The sequence below is a fragment of the Myotis davidii genome, unplaced genomic scaffold (assembly GCF_000327345.1).
Source record: "Myotis davidii unplaced genomic scaffold, ASM32734v1 scaffold210, whole genome shotgun sequence".
Classification (NCBI taxonomy): domain Eukaryota; kingdom Metazoa; phylum Chordata; class Mammalia; order Chiroptera; family Vespertilionidae; genus Myotis; species Myotis davidii.
Window position 1 is genome coordinate 183,082 of NW_006282396.1, and position 16,616 is coordinate 199,697.

The following is a 16,616-nucleotide window of genomic DNA, read 5'->3' on the forward strand; positions in this document are numbered from 1 at the left end:
TGTCCTGAAATATCGATACTGGTTATCCTGGGATGTGAGGTTAGCAATAACTAATTAAGTTGAAAATGTGTGTACATGACAACTCAGCAATTCCACTTCCAACTATACCTTGACCAAACTCCCATATGAACCCAAGGAGACACGTCCAAGAATGCTCATAGCAATGATGCTTATAATGACAGCATTTTGGGAAAGTTTACGGAATATCCATGTGTTGCAGTCTATATAGCACTGGACATAAATGAGCATATATAAAATGGGTACATCTGAAAAACAATGAGTGACACATTGTGGAAGAACGTGAACCTCATAGTAGTTGAATGTCAATGAAGAAGAAAAAAAATCCCCCAGAGCAATGCTATCCATTGCTTATGGACATGCACACATAAGATTATTTAACCACCAGATACATGATAGGGGCTGCCCCTGGAGAGCAATGGAACTGCGGAGGGCAGCATGAGACTAGGAGGCCTCTAATCAATACTAGTATGTCTCTCTGCCCGGCCATCGTGGCTCAGTGGTTGAGTGTTGACCCATGAACCAGGAGGTTCTGGTTCAATTCCCGGTCAAGGCATAAGCTCAGGTTGTGGGCTTGATCCCCAGTGTGGGCTGTGCAGGAGGCAGCCAATCAATGATTCTCTCTCATCATTAATGTTTCTATCTCTCTCTCCCTTCCTCTCTGAAATAAATGAAAATATTTAAAAACAGAAAAGGAAATTCTCTCTTGTTTATGGTTGGCCCAGGAAAGTGCTGAGAGGAGCAGAACATGTGGAACTGTTGCCTTTCTACCCCCTGGATGTAGCCATACAGCCCAGGGGGTCTTGCTGGGGCATCTGTGTCCAGAGCCTGGGCCTCAGTCTGGGCTATGCTGCTGTTATCGGTGATTCTATCCCTCGATGGCCAGAGGCCTTTGCTAAAGTGGTGTCTACCCAACGCGGGCTTACTCAGAACCTTTCTCAACCCATTCCTCTCAAGGATTTCTTTTAAGTCTGGGGAATGAAACCTCGGCTCTAAATCTCTGATCTAGAGGGGCCTAATCTTTAAATCAGTGGCTCTCTAAATTTTCTGAACTACATACTCACAGCCAGAAACATGTAGGTATAAATATTGATACACATTTCTGGGACCAATGTTTATTCTTGAATGTGATGCAGCCAGATCTCTTGCCTTCTATTCTTTAAAAAGTTGCTGATTACGACCCATGACATTGTTTTCAGCTTGCCGTTGGAAGGCCACTGCCTTCCGTGCTCCTCACCAGCTTTGTCCTAGACGGGCATCTGTAAAATTGGCTGCTTCTTGGTTCCAGGACAGTGTGTGGTGAGGGGTGAAGATCAGAATTCTAGGTTTCAATGGGGTTGAATTCAAGCTGCGGGCTATAGAGCATTTCATTTATGCCCCGATTCTCCAATGTTCTTATTTATAAAAAGGAACCACCAGAGGGTTGGCTAAACCAAGAATTAATGGAGAACCAGATATGTGACCTTCTATAAATAATCCTGTGTAGCCCCAACCCCCCACAGCAAGAGGCACGCCCAGCACCAGTTTTATGGAGAGAGGATCAGTGAGCCTCCCAGGGTCCTTTGGGAGGGAGCTGGTCAGAGGGTTCACCCCGTCACCAGAGGCCCTGCATTAGGAGTCTGGACCAGACCTCGGCTTTCTTTTATACAGGTCCTAGCTGTCTAATGGTGATCGAAGTCCTGGGAGAAATGTCAGGAAGGTTCAGGCCAGTCATTTAAATGATGGAGACCTCCATTACACTGAAGAACAAGGAACCCCAAGCTATGGTTTGAGTTCTTGGTGGGAAGGAAGGAAATGTCAGAAGCCACTGAGCCCTGTGGGGGCTGATTCTAAAATACCCACGCTTCATAGACATGTGGACCGCTCAGTGCGAATAAACTTGGTTGGTGCAGATAAAAATGAAATATACAGCCCTCGTCAGTTTGCTTAATGGTTAGAGCCCCAGACTGAAGGGTCGAGGGTTTGATTTCGGTCAAGAGCATGTACCTTGGTTGCAGGCTCCATCCCCAGTCCAGGTGTGTGCAGAGGCAACCAATCTATGTGTCTCTCTCACATCAGTGTTTCTCTCTGGGTGTTTCTCCCTCTCCCTTTATTCTCTCTAAAAAAAAATCAGTGGGAAAATAAATATCCTTGGGTAAGGATTAACAACAACAACAAAACCCCCACAAAAAAAACACACAAAAAACCCCACAAATGAAATATACATAAGAGGCCCAAGAATATCTTACTTAGATGACTGAATTTGGTGTCAGCCAGGTTATGCATATAAAAAATGCTCTCTATTCCCCCCCCCCATTCCCAAACATTTTCTTTTAATATATGTTTTATTGATCTTTTTACAGAGAGGAAGGGAGAGGGATAGAGAGTTAGAAACATTAATGAGAGAGAAACATCCCCCTACTGGGGATGTGCCCGAAACCGAGGTACATGCCCTTGACCGGAATCGAACTTGGGACCCTTGAGTCTGATGCTCTAACCACTGAACAAAACCGGTTAGCGCCCCAAACAGTTTTTAAAAGTTGAAGAACTGTGTGCTGAACATCCGTTCACAGGTCTATCTAGATTTTACATTGACATTTACTAGGTTTGCTTTATCACATTTCTCCATCCTTCCATGTACCAGTCCGCTTTGTTTTCTTTGAGGCATTGCAAAGTAAATTGCAGTTCACACCTAACACCTTAGCATGCACATAATTAACTAGAGTTCAGTATTTTCTCTTGGTGCAAAATTTAGTATCATCTGATGAATTGACATATACCCTCCTGTTTAATGCAGCCCCTATTAAGGAGAGGACATTACCAACAGCCCTGGAAGTCCCCTCATGCCCCTTCCCAGGCAACCTCTATGCTAGAAGCAAACACCATTTAAACTTCTTCATCTCTATTAGTTTTGCTTATTCTAGAACAGCAGTTCTCAACCTGTGGGTCGCGACCCCTTTGGCGGTCGAACAGCCCTTTCACAGGGGTTGCCTAAGACCATCCTGCATATCAGATATTTACATTATGATTCATAACATTAGCAACATTACAGTTATGAAGTAGCAACGAAAATAATTGTATGGTTGGATCACACCATGAGGAACTGTATTTAAAGGGCCAGAAGGTTGAGAACCACTGTTCTAGAACATTCCATAACTACATTCCAAGCAGTATTTTGCCTTTATGCAAGGCTTCATGTACTCATTACAATGCAGGCTTTATCCATGTTGTGTGTATCAGTAGTTTGTTCCTTTTTGGGTGCAAATATGATTGGAATCCTATATGACCTGAATATTGACGATTTTTGCCTAAAGCTTCTATAAACATTCTTGCATGAGAGTGTCCTCTTTGTGGATACATGTTTTCATTTTTGTGGGTAAACAATGAGGAGTGGAATTTCTGGGTCACAGAGTTCAGAGTATATTTAATTTACAAGAAACTTCCAGATCTTTTCCCAAAGTGGTCGAACCATTTTACAATCCCACCAATGATGTGTGAGAGTTCCACTTGCCCCATATCACCAATATTTGTTGTCTGTAACCCCTCCCCGACCCCGCCCCGCTGCCCTTTCGCTTTTGGCAGTGCAAAGTTGAGTAAAGAAGGTGTTCATTTGTATTCGTCAGGAATCTCACCATCCTAACCTCCTCAGGCAGTCCTAGCCTAAGCTATGGCTGTGTATGTGATTGTTGTGCCAGCCCCAACCATAGTCCTGTCAGGGGCTCACCACACACATCACAGGAGACTGACAGTTTCATCTTAAAGAGGAAATGCAGGAATAATTGGAACCATTTAATGAGCGCCCACCATGTCTGTGTTAGGCTACTTACATAAATAATCTGTTTTACTCTCCACGCAAACGCTACAAGAGACACATTCCCAATTTAAGCATGAGGCAGCTATTGAGGGTTGGTGCCTGTGGCCAGTTAGTGGCAGAGTTGGGATTTAAGCATTGGTAGTCCTGACTCCATGGCCATAGTCTATCTACATTGGTTCGTGTTGCTGAATAAGTTTCTAGAGCAAATCAGATGGTTATCTTTTTTAAAAGATCATAGATATAGGTTGGCTTTGTAGCATTATAATAAGAAGCTCAAGTACAACCCAACTGAAAATCTTTGAATAGTCCAACTGCATGTTCCCATTTAGAAATAAATTATTTTTTAGTGTCTCTATCACCCTTGTCTTGACATTTAGACATAACAAATATCTTATAGGTAGAGTGAGATGAAGGTTTTGCTGTATTGATCATTTGACACTTCCCCACTTCCTTGAATCATGAATTATTTTCACAGGTGAGTATATCTCCACCCTCTCTAGCCAGACTTAACCACTTAGAGAGCAGGGAACGATGATGGTGATGATGACAATGACGATAATGAAAAGTTGTAGGCTTTCTAAATGCCAGGTACTGTGGTAAGCAATGCATTTGAGCTATTTTATTAATTCTCACAGTGACCCAATGTTAAGCATTTTGAACCCCATTTTCTAGAAAAAGACTAGATTTAAAGAGATTAGGCAACTTGCCCAAAGTCATGTAGTGAGCAAGTGGAAGAGTTGGGATTTGAACCCAGCTAGCTGTGTGCCAAGCCTGGGCCTGGACATACCACTAGTGGTGCATTTTTTAAAAATATATTTTATTGATTTTTCACAGAGAGGAAGGGAGAAGGATAGAGAGCTAGAAACATCGATGAGAGAGAAACATTGATCAGCTGCCTTTTGCACACCCTCCACTGGGGATGTGCCCGCAACCAAGGCACATGCCCTTGACCGGAATCGAACCTGGGACCCTTCAATCTGCAGGCTGACGCTCTATCCACTGAGCCAAACCAGTCAGGGCTAGTGGTGCATTTTATGCTTATCTACCACCTCCCTCATGTCCAATGCTAACACAATGCATTAATCTTTCTATTAGTAAGTCAGCCTCGCTGTTCAGTTCATTCAATAGAGACCCCTCTGAGGCTGGTCTTCTGTATGGCTAAGCTGCCGTGTGTCCTGCCTCTGAAGAGGGAAAATTGGCCTGGGGAAGTAAGCTTACACAGGTGAAATGATTACAGAATGATATGGGCCATATAATGCAAGCACATGATCTGATAAAGAGAGACTAGGCTCATGATCGAGTGCACGGAGGCTGGCAAAACCTGAAAGGAGACCTTATCTTGGTTGCTCAGCATCGTATCAACAGCCAGGCAGTGGAGATAGAGCAATTGCACACACGCAAGTTAATAAGTGGGTTTATATGGTGCCTACAATATAAACTGAGGATTGTGTTGATAAATGGCCTCCATATAGTAGTAGCTAGAGTTTATTAAACATTTACATGCACCAGGCATTGTGCCAAACACCTATGCCTTCTTTGCAATGAATCTTGACCAAAAACTTTGTATGTGTGTGTATGTTTCCCTGTGTCCTGGGTAGTGAAGTGGGGAAGGTGCTAGCTAGACGGGGGGTTATTACTATCCCCTTTTAGTTGATGATGAAATCTGAGTGTCAAATTTCTAGTAATTTACCCTAATTATATGGTTAGTACATGTTCAAACAGGATTTGAACCCAGGTCTGCCTACATGAAAATTTTAACACACTCAGCACCTACGCAATATTGAAACATGATCATGTTTTAGTCCTTCAAAGGGTGGAGCTAATGTAGTACCTCTCTGTGACTGGCACATATTTTGAGCTTAAGAAACATTTCCTGTTATAAAAGCACCAGGCAGGTGCATTCCAATGGCGTTCTGGATGCTTTTTGGGGGGGGGGTTGGGGGGCACTTACAACGTGTTAGTGTACTCCAGGCCCCTTCCTTCCATCGGAGCAGCTCTATTTTTCTCTATCTCTGTGCATTTTGGCATTTGACATCCTGTTGCTTAAAATAGTTAGAAAACCAATGACGGAGAAGATCAGATTTCCCCATTTCTTGACTGTGGCGGACACCAGCATTAACTGACTGTGTGATTTGATACCTTTAATAACATGGAGTTACTTTATTTCTGAAGTATTGAATGGAGACCGGCCTTGTATTATAATGGAACCTTGGATTTTAAAAAGAGGCTGTCTATAAAAAGAGGCTGCCAGATGTGGCCATGGCTGTGGTGGTCCCAGGCACCTGGGAAACAAAGGCCTTAGAACCTGTGTCTGGCAAAGTTTGTTTTGCTGGATTACCTACCCAGGACCTGGGATTTATCTTTTTTATTAGTTTTTTTTTATTTGTTGTTGTTGTTGTTAGTCCTCACCTGAGGATATTGATTTTTAGAGAGAGAGAGAGAGAGAGAGAGAGAGAGAGAGATTGGTTGCTTCCCCCAGGCACCCCGACCAGGGCCAGGGATCAAGCCTGCAACCCAGGTACATGCCCTTAACCAGGAATCAAACCTGCTTCTGCCCTTTTGTGCCCAGGCTGACGCTCTAACCACTGAGCCTTGCTGGGGCTGGAGAGCTATCCTTTTAGTTCTCTTCATTGGAGTCCTTGCCGTATATTCTTGGAGCAGTCCACTGAGGTGTTCTAGCAGGCACTGGGAAGCGAAAGGACAAACAAGGCCTTCCTCAACCTAGAGGAAGATCAGAATGTTCAGCACAGTCACCTGGGGCCCCCGAACATTAAAAAAATTTTGCAGGGTAGGCAGCACAAGGTCCCTTTTAGGGGCATTGAATTATTAGAGAGCCGCTTCAGGAACTCGATGTGAAAGGATGGATGTGTGTCTTTGACCTACCTCAAAGTTCAAGGCCGCATGCCTGGGGCAGTGGGTGCCAAGGAAGGGCTGATGCCCCAATGGTTGGATCTAACATGGCTCTCAGGTGACCAGCCATCCTGTTTTGCCCAGGACTCTCCTAGTTCTAGCACTGAAACTCCCATGTCAATCCTGGGCCCACCAGAGTGGTTGACTACCCTACGTGGCTATGGAACCCAGGCCTTCAGCACTGCTCCGCTCTGCTAGATCGCAGCAGCCTCCTCACCAGCCCCCGGTTCTGGACCCATCATCTGCGCGCTACTGAGTCTGCTTGAAAACACAGATCTGACCCTCTGCCTAAAAACCAAAGTCCTTGCGTCCTGGCCGGGTGGCTCACTTGGTTGGAACATCGTTTGGTATCCTGAAAGGTTGCAGGGTTCAACCCCTGGACAGGAAGCAACCCATGGATGTTTCTTTGTCACATTGATGTTTACTCTCTGTCCCTTCCTCTTTCTAAAAAATCAATAAACATATCCTTCAGTAAGGAACACACACACACACACACACACACACACACACATGCACACACACTCTCAAATCTAAGTCCTTAGCATTGGCATTTACTGCGTTCTTATAGCCATGTTACAGGAGCCACTCTGGATGTGCCACTCCTTGAGCATGCCATGGACTCCTATATATATTTCCTTTTCTCTGACTGGCAACTTCATACCCGTCCACTGAGACCTGGCTGTCTTGTGTTGCCTCCGGAGAAGCCTTCCTTATCTGAGCAGAAACAATCGTTCCTTCTATAACACTCCTACCCCTGTAGTTGCCCAGCGCATCTCACTGCCTCCTTTCTCCCTGTTCTGTCAGGGAGTAGGCTGCATACAGCACCAGGCAGCTAAGAAGCTTTTAGTAACTGTCTTCAATGCTCAGTGTCCAAATAACTGACCACAGAGTGGAAAGTATTTGGTTGGTAAATCCTAAAACAGATTCAGTGTTTGACTCTCAAATTAGTGATTTTAAAAACATTCTTTTAAATCAGTGGACCCCACTCTCAACATTAAGCAGAATGAAATCTTTTATGTTGAATGCCATCTGTAAGGCAGTAGGGAAAAGGAATAAAACTGGAAGTGAGGAGGAGAGAGGTGAGTCTGTGCCTTAGTTGGCCACCCTTAACCCTCACCAAGGCAGACCTTGCCACCTGCAAGGACCCTGAAACTCTGGGAACACTGTGCAAGCCACTGGTTTCAAAGGAGGCTTCTGGAACTTGTGGTTCTGAAAAAGTCCATTTAATCACCTGAAGAAGCCCTGGGGTGAGAGGCTGGGCTCTGGCTCCAACCTTAACCCGAGAGCCATGTTAGGTCCAACCATTGGGGCATCAGCCCTTCCTTGGGCACTGCCCCCTCTGAGCACAGCTGCCTTCCACAAAGGGGCACTGCCCCTTACAAATCCCAAACCAAGGTGAATCTGTTTGCAAGTCACTCTTAGAGCCCTGCCAGGCACACTGCTCCAAGTGCCTGATGAGAGGAACAGGTGGAGATCTATTTTAATTAGTGGCAAATACCTTATGATTGAAAATAGACCCTTTTGGAAAATTCAACTGGCCTTGCCCCTCACCCCTCAAAATTGCATGGACGTTGTCCGGTACCAAGCTACCTGTTAGTGTGATATTAACAATGCTGGCGTTGCGGCCTGCTCAGATACATTCCTGGTGATGTATCAACTAAGATGACGGTGACTGTCATATTCAGGCGGTTAGCCAAATGCCATCCGAGTCCTCCTCAGAAACAGGTGAGTTCCCAGGAGAAATCAAAAACCCTTTATCTTGCTGACCTGATGCATTTGGTAAGAGCCTCACTGAAAGAGGGCAAATGATAGGGAGTTCATGATGGGAAATCACTTAACAAGTATTAGTTTCTTGTCCATTAAAAACACCTGCATGTTGGGCCTTCAGTCAACTAAATCTCCCTCACACCTGCCTCTGTCATTAAAGCAACTAGCAACCTGAATCTTAACTGTTGGGCAATTTGATGGCAGGTGGCATGACCTAATCTCTTATTGCCAGTTCCTCTTAACTGTGGGCCAGCGCCACTTCTTTAAGTTCTAGTTTCTTTTAGTAGAGGGTCGGTACCTTTTTTCTTGTCTATTTTTGGCGGGGGATACTTTTAATTAGAAAGACCTTCAGCTAAGAGGGCTTGGCGAGTATCCTGTAGGGCGGGAATAGAAGTTTGGTATAATTGCATGAGATGACATGTATTTGTGGCTAAGAAAAGCCTGCATCAACCAGTTTAGTAGACCCCGGGTTCCTCTGGGGAGAAGGGCGTGTCACTTCTTGCCAGTGGGTGTGTGTCTGGTGCCTGCCACTCCATTCTGAGAGCATTTGGCCTTCCAGTAAGTCCGGGGGGATGGGCCACAGTTACTGATAAGATTAGGGTGTCTTTGCTTTCATTTTTACCACTTTATGGCTTATTTGCTTCCATCCTGGATTCTGTGCTGGGCCATCCTCAGCTTCCAGGAATCAGGGCCACGAGAGATGTGGGTGTGGTGCAGAGAGACAGGCATGGGCTTTGGGGTTAGCCAATTCCCATTGACCCCTGCATGACCCTAACTAAGTGATTCAATTTATGAACCACAGTGTCACTTCCTCTGCCACCCAGGCCAGCTTGGAGACTGCTGGTAACCTTTGGGTTTTATGATCTTGGCGTAGTAAGTGAAGATTTCCTTATTTAAGGATTGACAACTTCCTCTTGGGCAGCCTCCTTGCTCATTGCGGGAGACAGCTTTGCTGGAGAGCCAGACCTGGAGTTGAAGGCTGGTTTTCTTATCCATAAAGTTGGGATTACAATGCCCAACAGGGTTGTTGAGGATTGACGAGATAAAGTTTATAGACAAATTGACCATCACTTAACAAATGTTAGTTTCTCATCCATTAAAAAACACCTGCATGTTGAGCCTTCGATCAACTACATCTCCCTCACACCTGCCTCTGTCTTCCATTGTTTTATTCTCACAATAATCCAGATGCCAGGAAGAAAGTTTGGACTCTGCCCTAGGGACAAGAGAGACAAAGACACGGTTCTTCGCTTCATTTTTCAAAACAGTTACATAAAGTGGAAGATGAATTTCATCTTTTAACCAAACCGATGGTGAAACCTTGCTTCCTTTACTTTAGCAGTGGTGGTGACCACATTTGGAGGAATCAGAGAGATTTAGAAAGAGGGTGAGCTAATGTAATCTTCAGAATTTCTTGGGACATAACCTAAAACCCAGAAACCAGAAAGATGTTGACAACATAAAAAGTAAACATTTCTGAATGGCAGAAATACCACTAACAAAATTAAAAAGACAAGTATCACTGGAAAAAAAATAATTGCAAATATATAACCAATGAAACCATTTTCCTTAATATACAAAGAGCTCTTTTAGGTTATTAAGAAAATGATGAATATTTCTTTTTTTTTAAAAAAAGGCAAAAGATGTGAGTAGAAAATGCACAGAAAAAGGAATCCAAAAGGCCATTTAATAATTTAAAATGTCTAACCTCACACAAAAGAAGGAAACCAAGTTTAAAAAAGGTCATGCCACTTAGACCTAGGAGGTTGGCAAAGATTAATTGCTGTATAATGTGGGCCACTGGTGGGAGTGAATCCTACCTGCTGGTTTGTCTGGAAATTGGAGAGAACTTTTAGGAAGGTCATTGGGCGATCTCTTCCAAATTAAAAACACATCCTTAGAACCAGAAATTCAAACTCTTTTCTTGGACTGTCAGTTAACAGCCTTCCCTGTCTTGATAAAATAACTCTATCTAAGGGCACCCAATAAGCATTAATAGTGATCACTTTCTGGGTGTAGAGAGGAAAAGAGATGTTTGGTTTTCATTTTTCCACTTTTCCACCATTTGAGCTTTTTCGTATCAGATGTTTGTATTTTGTTATTTTTAAAAAGGTAAAATTGTTTCCAAGACACAACAGCACACTTAACAACAAAGGAAACCTTACCTCTGACCTGAGGGTCTCGCATAAATCCCACATTTGACATTCAGACATTTCGTTTAACAATGAGCAAATGCAGTATGAGATGTTTTCTTCGTACATTCCCTCAAATACCAACTGCGATCACTCAGAATGATCTCTCTGGGCCTCACGGGGTCCTCTGCCATGTGGCCTTATGCTTTCTTTTTTTAAAAAAAAATAGGTTTTTATTCATTTGAGAAAGAGAAAGGGAGGGAGAGGGAGAGGGAGAGAGAGAAACATCAATGAAGAGAACCTTCAGTTGGCTGCCTCCTGCACGCCCCTTACTGGGGACTGAGCCTGCAATTCAGGCATGTGCCTGTGTGGGAATCAGACCAGCCACCTCTTGGTACATGGGGATGACACTCAACCAGCCAGGGGGCCTTGTACTTTCTTAAGAAACCTGATATCGGCATGTTTTCCTGCCCCAGAGCCTTGCTCCTTCCTGTCTAGTGTGATTGTCCCAGGCCCCTAGATGCAATCCTCCTTCACGCCCCATCACACACTCACTGTCCGTTCTGGGCTTCTGGAATGTCCCAGAAGGGTCACAGTGGAGATAGAACTTGAGCCAGGAGTAGGAATGGGAGTAGGTAGGGATTGGAGGGGTTGAAAAGAACTAGGAGGGGAGCTACATAGTCACACAAAGGAATAATAACGATGAGAGTTATTGACGAGTTATTATGTCCCTATACGTTCACATACAACATGTCCTGTATTTCATGGAAGGTTCACGACCCCCAGGAGAAGTCAGCATTGTGAGCCCCATTCTACAGGGAAGGTGACAGTGCTGAGCTGGAATTCAAAATGAAGTCTGCCCAACCGGCTGTAAGGCCCAGCTCTTAGCCACTGTCCCACGTGGGGCGAGGAGGTGAGCACGAGGACAGGGATCTGTTCACGGCCTCGAGGGGTCACCTGAAGATTTAACTCCAGGAATCGTGGTGCTGGGCCTGCCCCGAGGTTGCAGACTTTGGAAAGAAGAAAGTTCTTGGCTGTGGTAGTGGTGCGTGTGGAGGTGGTGCTGGGGAGGAGGGATGCAGAGGAATGTCTGTTTCAGCGGATTCTGAAAAGAAAGCAAAGATGACATTCTGACCTGGGAACAGAACTATCGGCAGTATTTTATTATTTGTGGTTTCCCTTCAGTCCATTAGAAAATACTATTGCAAAACCGCCATTCTTTAAAATATATATATAATTATTGATTTCAGCGAGGAAGAGAGACAGAGAGAGACATCAATGATGACAGAGAATCATTGATCGACTGCCTCCTGCACGCCCCTTACTTGGGTCGAGGCCACAACCCGGGCTTGTGCCCTTGACTGGAATCGAACCCAGGAACCCTTCAGTCCGAAGGCCAACGCTCTGTCCACTAAGCCAAACCAGCCAGGGCAAAACCGCCATTTTTGATGGAGCTGCATCCCTCCCTCCAGTGAACTGAGCTGGCCTGGCCTGGAATCGGGACCAGCCAGCGGCAGCCTCTGCCGCCTCAGTGCCCTGTGGCTGCTGATTCAGCAGGTGGTATGGGTCCGGCTGCAGAGTGCTGATGCGGGCAGTTCATCTTTGATTTTTTTTTTTTTAATCCCTCATGCAACCACACATAGTATTTCCTACAATCTGGCTGAGGTCCTGCTACTTGGGGAGGCTCAGAATGGAGTGCCTGGAAGTGTCGCCCATGGCCAGGTGGGGTGCAGAGCCCCCCAGGTGGGGCTGATGTTGTCCCAGCTACTTAACAACTAGGTAGTAAAGCAGGAGGGTTTCTAGATGCCAGGGAGGGGACAGAAAGTTTGCACCCCTGTGGGTGGAATGCCCACGTCATGGGAGCAGACTCCAGTGGCTTTTCTTGGACAGGTCACTTCAGTCTCCCCCGCGATGTTGATGTGACTGTTCGGTCTGAGAGGCAACCCTACCACTGGGCCTGGAATGCTCGAGTGTGGGCATCGGGCCGTGTTTGCTGGGAGCCTGGATGGAAAGTGTCTTTTACTTATTTTGTGTGTCTCAAGTTCTTGGCCCTGTGCTGGGTGCCTGAGGCACGTTTTCTAGTTTCCCCCCTCACAACAACCACACAGTGTCTGATGTTGCCATTTTAGAGATGAGGCAGCTGAGGCTCAGGAAGTTGCCATGGCCAAAACGGGGCCAGAGTTCTGCCATAGGAATGTGGGCTCCAGTTCTGGCATTCTCTTGTGTATCAAACCACCAGACCACGGTTGTGTGGAGGGAGTCCCCAGGGAACCTTGCGTGGGTCATGTCCATTCCATGGGCTGTTGGGGACGTGGGGCGTGCCCTCAGGGAGCCGGACACACACGGCTTTTCTCAGGGCCTGAGAGTGAGCTGCGAGGGGGCTGGCACTCTATAAACCTGGGTGGTTCATTTCCCTGGCCCTCCAACCTATTCCATCGTACTTCAGTGGCAGTTTCCCATCGGGGAAGGGGTGGTGTTGGCAAACATGCCAATCAGTGAATGCCTAGGAAGTAACCCTGTGTCCTTCGAGAAGGTGTGCAGCAGGGCAGTGGGAGGTGGGAGGAGCCCTCACGGTGGAGGAGGCTGCTGGGGGTGAGCCCAGCTCCCTCCCCCAGCCCTGGCTCTGGCCTCTGCACCTCTTCAGCACTTCCGTTCTGTGCCATACAGTGGAGCAGGTCCCTGCAGCCAGCTGTATCACCGCCTACAATCCGAATGTTTTCTGTGTGCACTGCTTGTTTCCAGGGGGGGAGGGACTTTGCCTTCCTGGTGACACCCGAGGATCTTGATCCCCTGTGCCGTGGAGATTCCCTCTTCCCGTCCGCCCCAGCTCTGTGGCTGGTCTGAGGGGAACAGCCCCACTGGCCTGACTTGTTTTACATACTCTTGGGTCAGCCTTCTCTCACATGTGAATGAGCCTGGAATTTTTTTGAGGGGCCCCTTAATTGATAGCCATTTGGGCCCCAGCCCACTCCGTCATGTGACTCTCTCATACATTGCTGTCACTGTACGCGAACGTTAAAGTAAATTTGGGCAGGGATCACAATTTGGCAGAAGGCCCAGGGGCCCCCAGGCCTGTAGCAGCGTGCTGGGGACCCTGGGGGGCATGAAGAACAAAACGGAGGCCCGGAATCCTGGCGCAGGGCTGGATGGGCCCCAAGAGCTCGAAGGGGACTTGGCTGGAAAACCCTGGGAAATAGCTCTGTGAGGGGGTGGGTGCCCCATCATTGGATGTGAAACTGTCTCCTGGCTTATGTGAATTCTAAAAGTAATATAAAAGTGCTTAGCATTAAGAAAAAGACTCAGTACATAAATGTGTGTAGAACAAATTAAGACCCGTCCTACACCCCATTACCAGAGATGACCAGTATTTATGATCTCGTGGGTTTTAAGGACTCCGTTTATGGCAGGACTTGTGGGTTTTAAGACTTGGTCTCTGTGAAGCAGTTTGAGCTTGTCTTTTCCGAACTAAGAGTGGCCCTTCCTGTCTGCAGAACATGGAGAGTTCCTGGCTCTGGACCTTGGAGGGACCAACTTTCGCGTGCTTCGGGTGAGAGTGACGGACAACGGGCTCCAGAAGGTGGAGATGGAGAACCAGATCTACGCCATCCCCGAGGACATCATGCGCGGCAGCGGCACGCAGGTCCGAACCTTCTCTCAGCGGCCCCGGGGGCTCTGGGCCCCACAGGAGCAGGCACTGCTCCTCCTGTGTCTGGAGGGCGGAGAGCCAGCTGGAGCTTGGACTCCCTGACCTCTCTCTGCATGGTGATCCCCTCCATGCGTGGAAGCGGAGTGGGGGCCTCCGTCAGGAGAGGTGCACGTGGTCCGGAGCATGCGCATGAGGCCCTGGGGTCTGGCTGTGTTGCAGCAGGAGAGGTTTGAGGTCTGGTCACACATGCTGGTTGTTGAGGAAAGCCTGTTGTCAGGAAGCTGGGCCCACACTTCTGGGCACTGGTTGTTAGTGGTACCTCTGAATGGTGAGCCAGTGGAATACACAACTGTGGTTTGACACTGCCACCCGCCACTGTGGTCACTCTGCAGCCCCTTTTGACTCACAGTTGTCATCATAGCATCATGTGAAAATGGAACCTGCCCCTTTGCTTTTGTGGTTATTGGTCTTCTCTGTCCGTGACCATCCAAAACAAAAGGTTTTGCACGCAGGGATGGGAACCTGTTGAGAAAACATCAAAATCAAGCCTTGGGGCCTCGGCCCCAGCTGGCATCCCTCTGGGCACCATGTGTTTCCGCATTGACCCCCAAATCATGCTTAGTTATCCTCATACCTCGGTGGCTTCTAGAGCCATGTTTTGTACTCAGAATCCCCACGATAAAAGAAGTGGATGGAGAAGAAATGTGAAATCCAAGTAAGGATCTTTTCAGTAATAGAAAAACATGTACAAGGATGGGATTGCCATCAAGGTAGTCTTCAAACATGGACTGAACACCTACTATGCATTGTGCATTGATCCTTGTTGGGAATCAAAGTCCTGCCTTTTCTGCTTCAGGGCTTAAAGCCCAGCTGGACCACCAGGAACTGTCCCCCTCCCAACCCCCATAGGTAGCAGTAATGTTGTGTTGAAGGGGATAAGTCACCATCCAGAGGAGGAGCTGGTACGCGATGACCTATTGTCTGAAAGCACTTTTTGCAGACTATTGTCTGAGCAAAAGCACTTTATGGATATTCTCATTCTATCCTCACGTGAGCCCCATGAGGCTGGGTTCTCCTGTTATCTCCACTTTATACATATGGGATTGGGCTTTGACAAAAAGAGTGACTTGGCCTTAGATCACAGAAATGGGAGGGGCCAGAGGCAAGACACAAAGCCAGATCCATGACTAGAGCCTGTGTTTTCACAGCTCTGCGGGGAGGAAGGGGGCTCTGTCCACTTTGTAGGCCACGTGATGAGGTCTATGAGTGGTGCTCCCTGGGTCCCCTGCTTCCAGTGTAGGAGGTACACCCTGAAGGGGCTGGTGCTCCTGCAGACTTGAGATCCTGTGGGGTAGGCCCTTTGGGGGTTCTCCCTCTCAAAGGTTCCCCCAGGAGAGCCCTCCTACAGAGGGGACACTCATTGCCACCACACCAGAAATATCTGGCTGATGGGTGACCGCCACAGACCAGCCATGATTCTCAGCCTCTTTAGATTTGTTAAGTGTATCTTACGGGGAGGGAAGTGAGCCGATTCTCAGGCCAATAAAGAAAAGGAAACCTTTCTGACTTCATAAAATGATGCCCTTTGAGCCTTTTTATGGCAGGAAGGTAGTAGTTCTTTCTCTCAGCATCTTATCTTCAGATCATCAGCTAACAGAAAAGGAGATAGTCTTCTAATGAAGGAAGCACACGGTCTCCTCTTCCCCACTTGTAGAGAGGTGTAGGTTCTTCCAACTCAGCACTGTCCAATAGAACTTTTCGCAACGGTGGAAGTGTTTTTTATCAGCTTGCGCAAGACGGTAGCCACGAGCCACCGGTGACACTGAGCACTTGAGATGTGGCTAGCGTGACTGAGGAAGTGGATTTTTAACCAGTTAACAGCCACGCATCCAAAACGGAAACCATCTTTGCATCTATAGATGCTTATGGTGTACAAAGGGTTAATTTTTGAAATTCTAATTCATTGAAATAGCCACAGATGGTTCGTGGCTGCTATACTGGGCAGCACATTATTTAATGCTCTTTACTGCCTCTCTCTCTGTTCTGCCTCCCCTGTTGGCAGGGCAGTTGGAACAGGAACAGTGAGCAGGGTTGGGTGAGGGGAACCCATTTTGTTTTTACCTTTTCTAAAGCTCCCCCAGCTCTGATGATTGGCCTCATCTCTTTGATCTCTTTGCACAGTTCTTAACTTCCTCTCTCTCTCTTTTTTTTTTTTTCAAATAAAGGCTATTTGTATTAAAGATCATTTAAACTAGAGTACCAGGAAGAAGGTGCTGGGAGTGTGTTTAACCATATCATAAATTTTGTCTATGATTGACTGTCCAACAAAAGAACAGAACTTTCTGACTAG

General features: G+C 46.6%; 1 protein-coding gene across 1 annotated transcript in view; it reads left to right on the forward strand.

Moving 5' to 3' along the window:
* Positions 1 to 16,616, forward strand: part of HK2 (hexokinase 2) — a 64,896-nt gene that overhangs the window by 25,013 nt on the left and 23,267 nt on the right. The window contains exon 3 of the mRNA XM_015559272.1: positions 14,112 to 14,260. Within this exon, the coding sequence (XP_015414758.1) occupies positions 14,112 to 14,260 (149 nt within the window). The remainder of the gene's footprint in view (positions 1 to 14,111; positions 14,261 to 16,616) is intronic.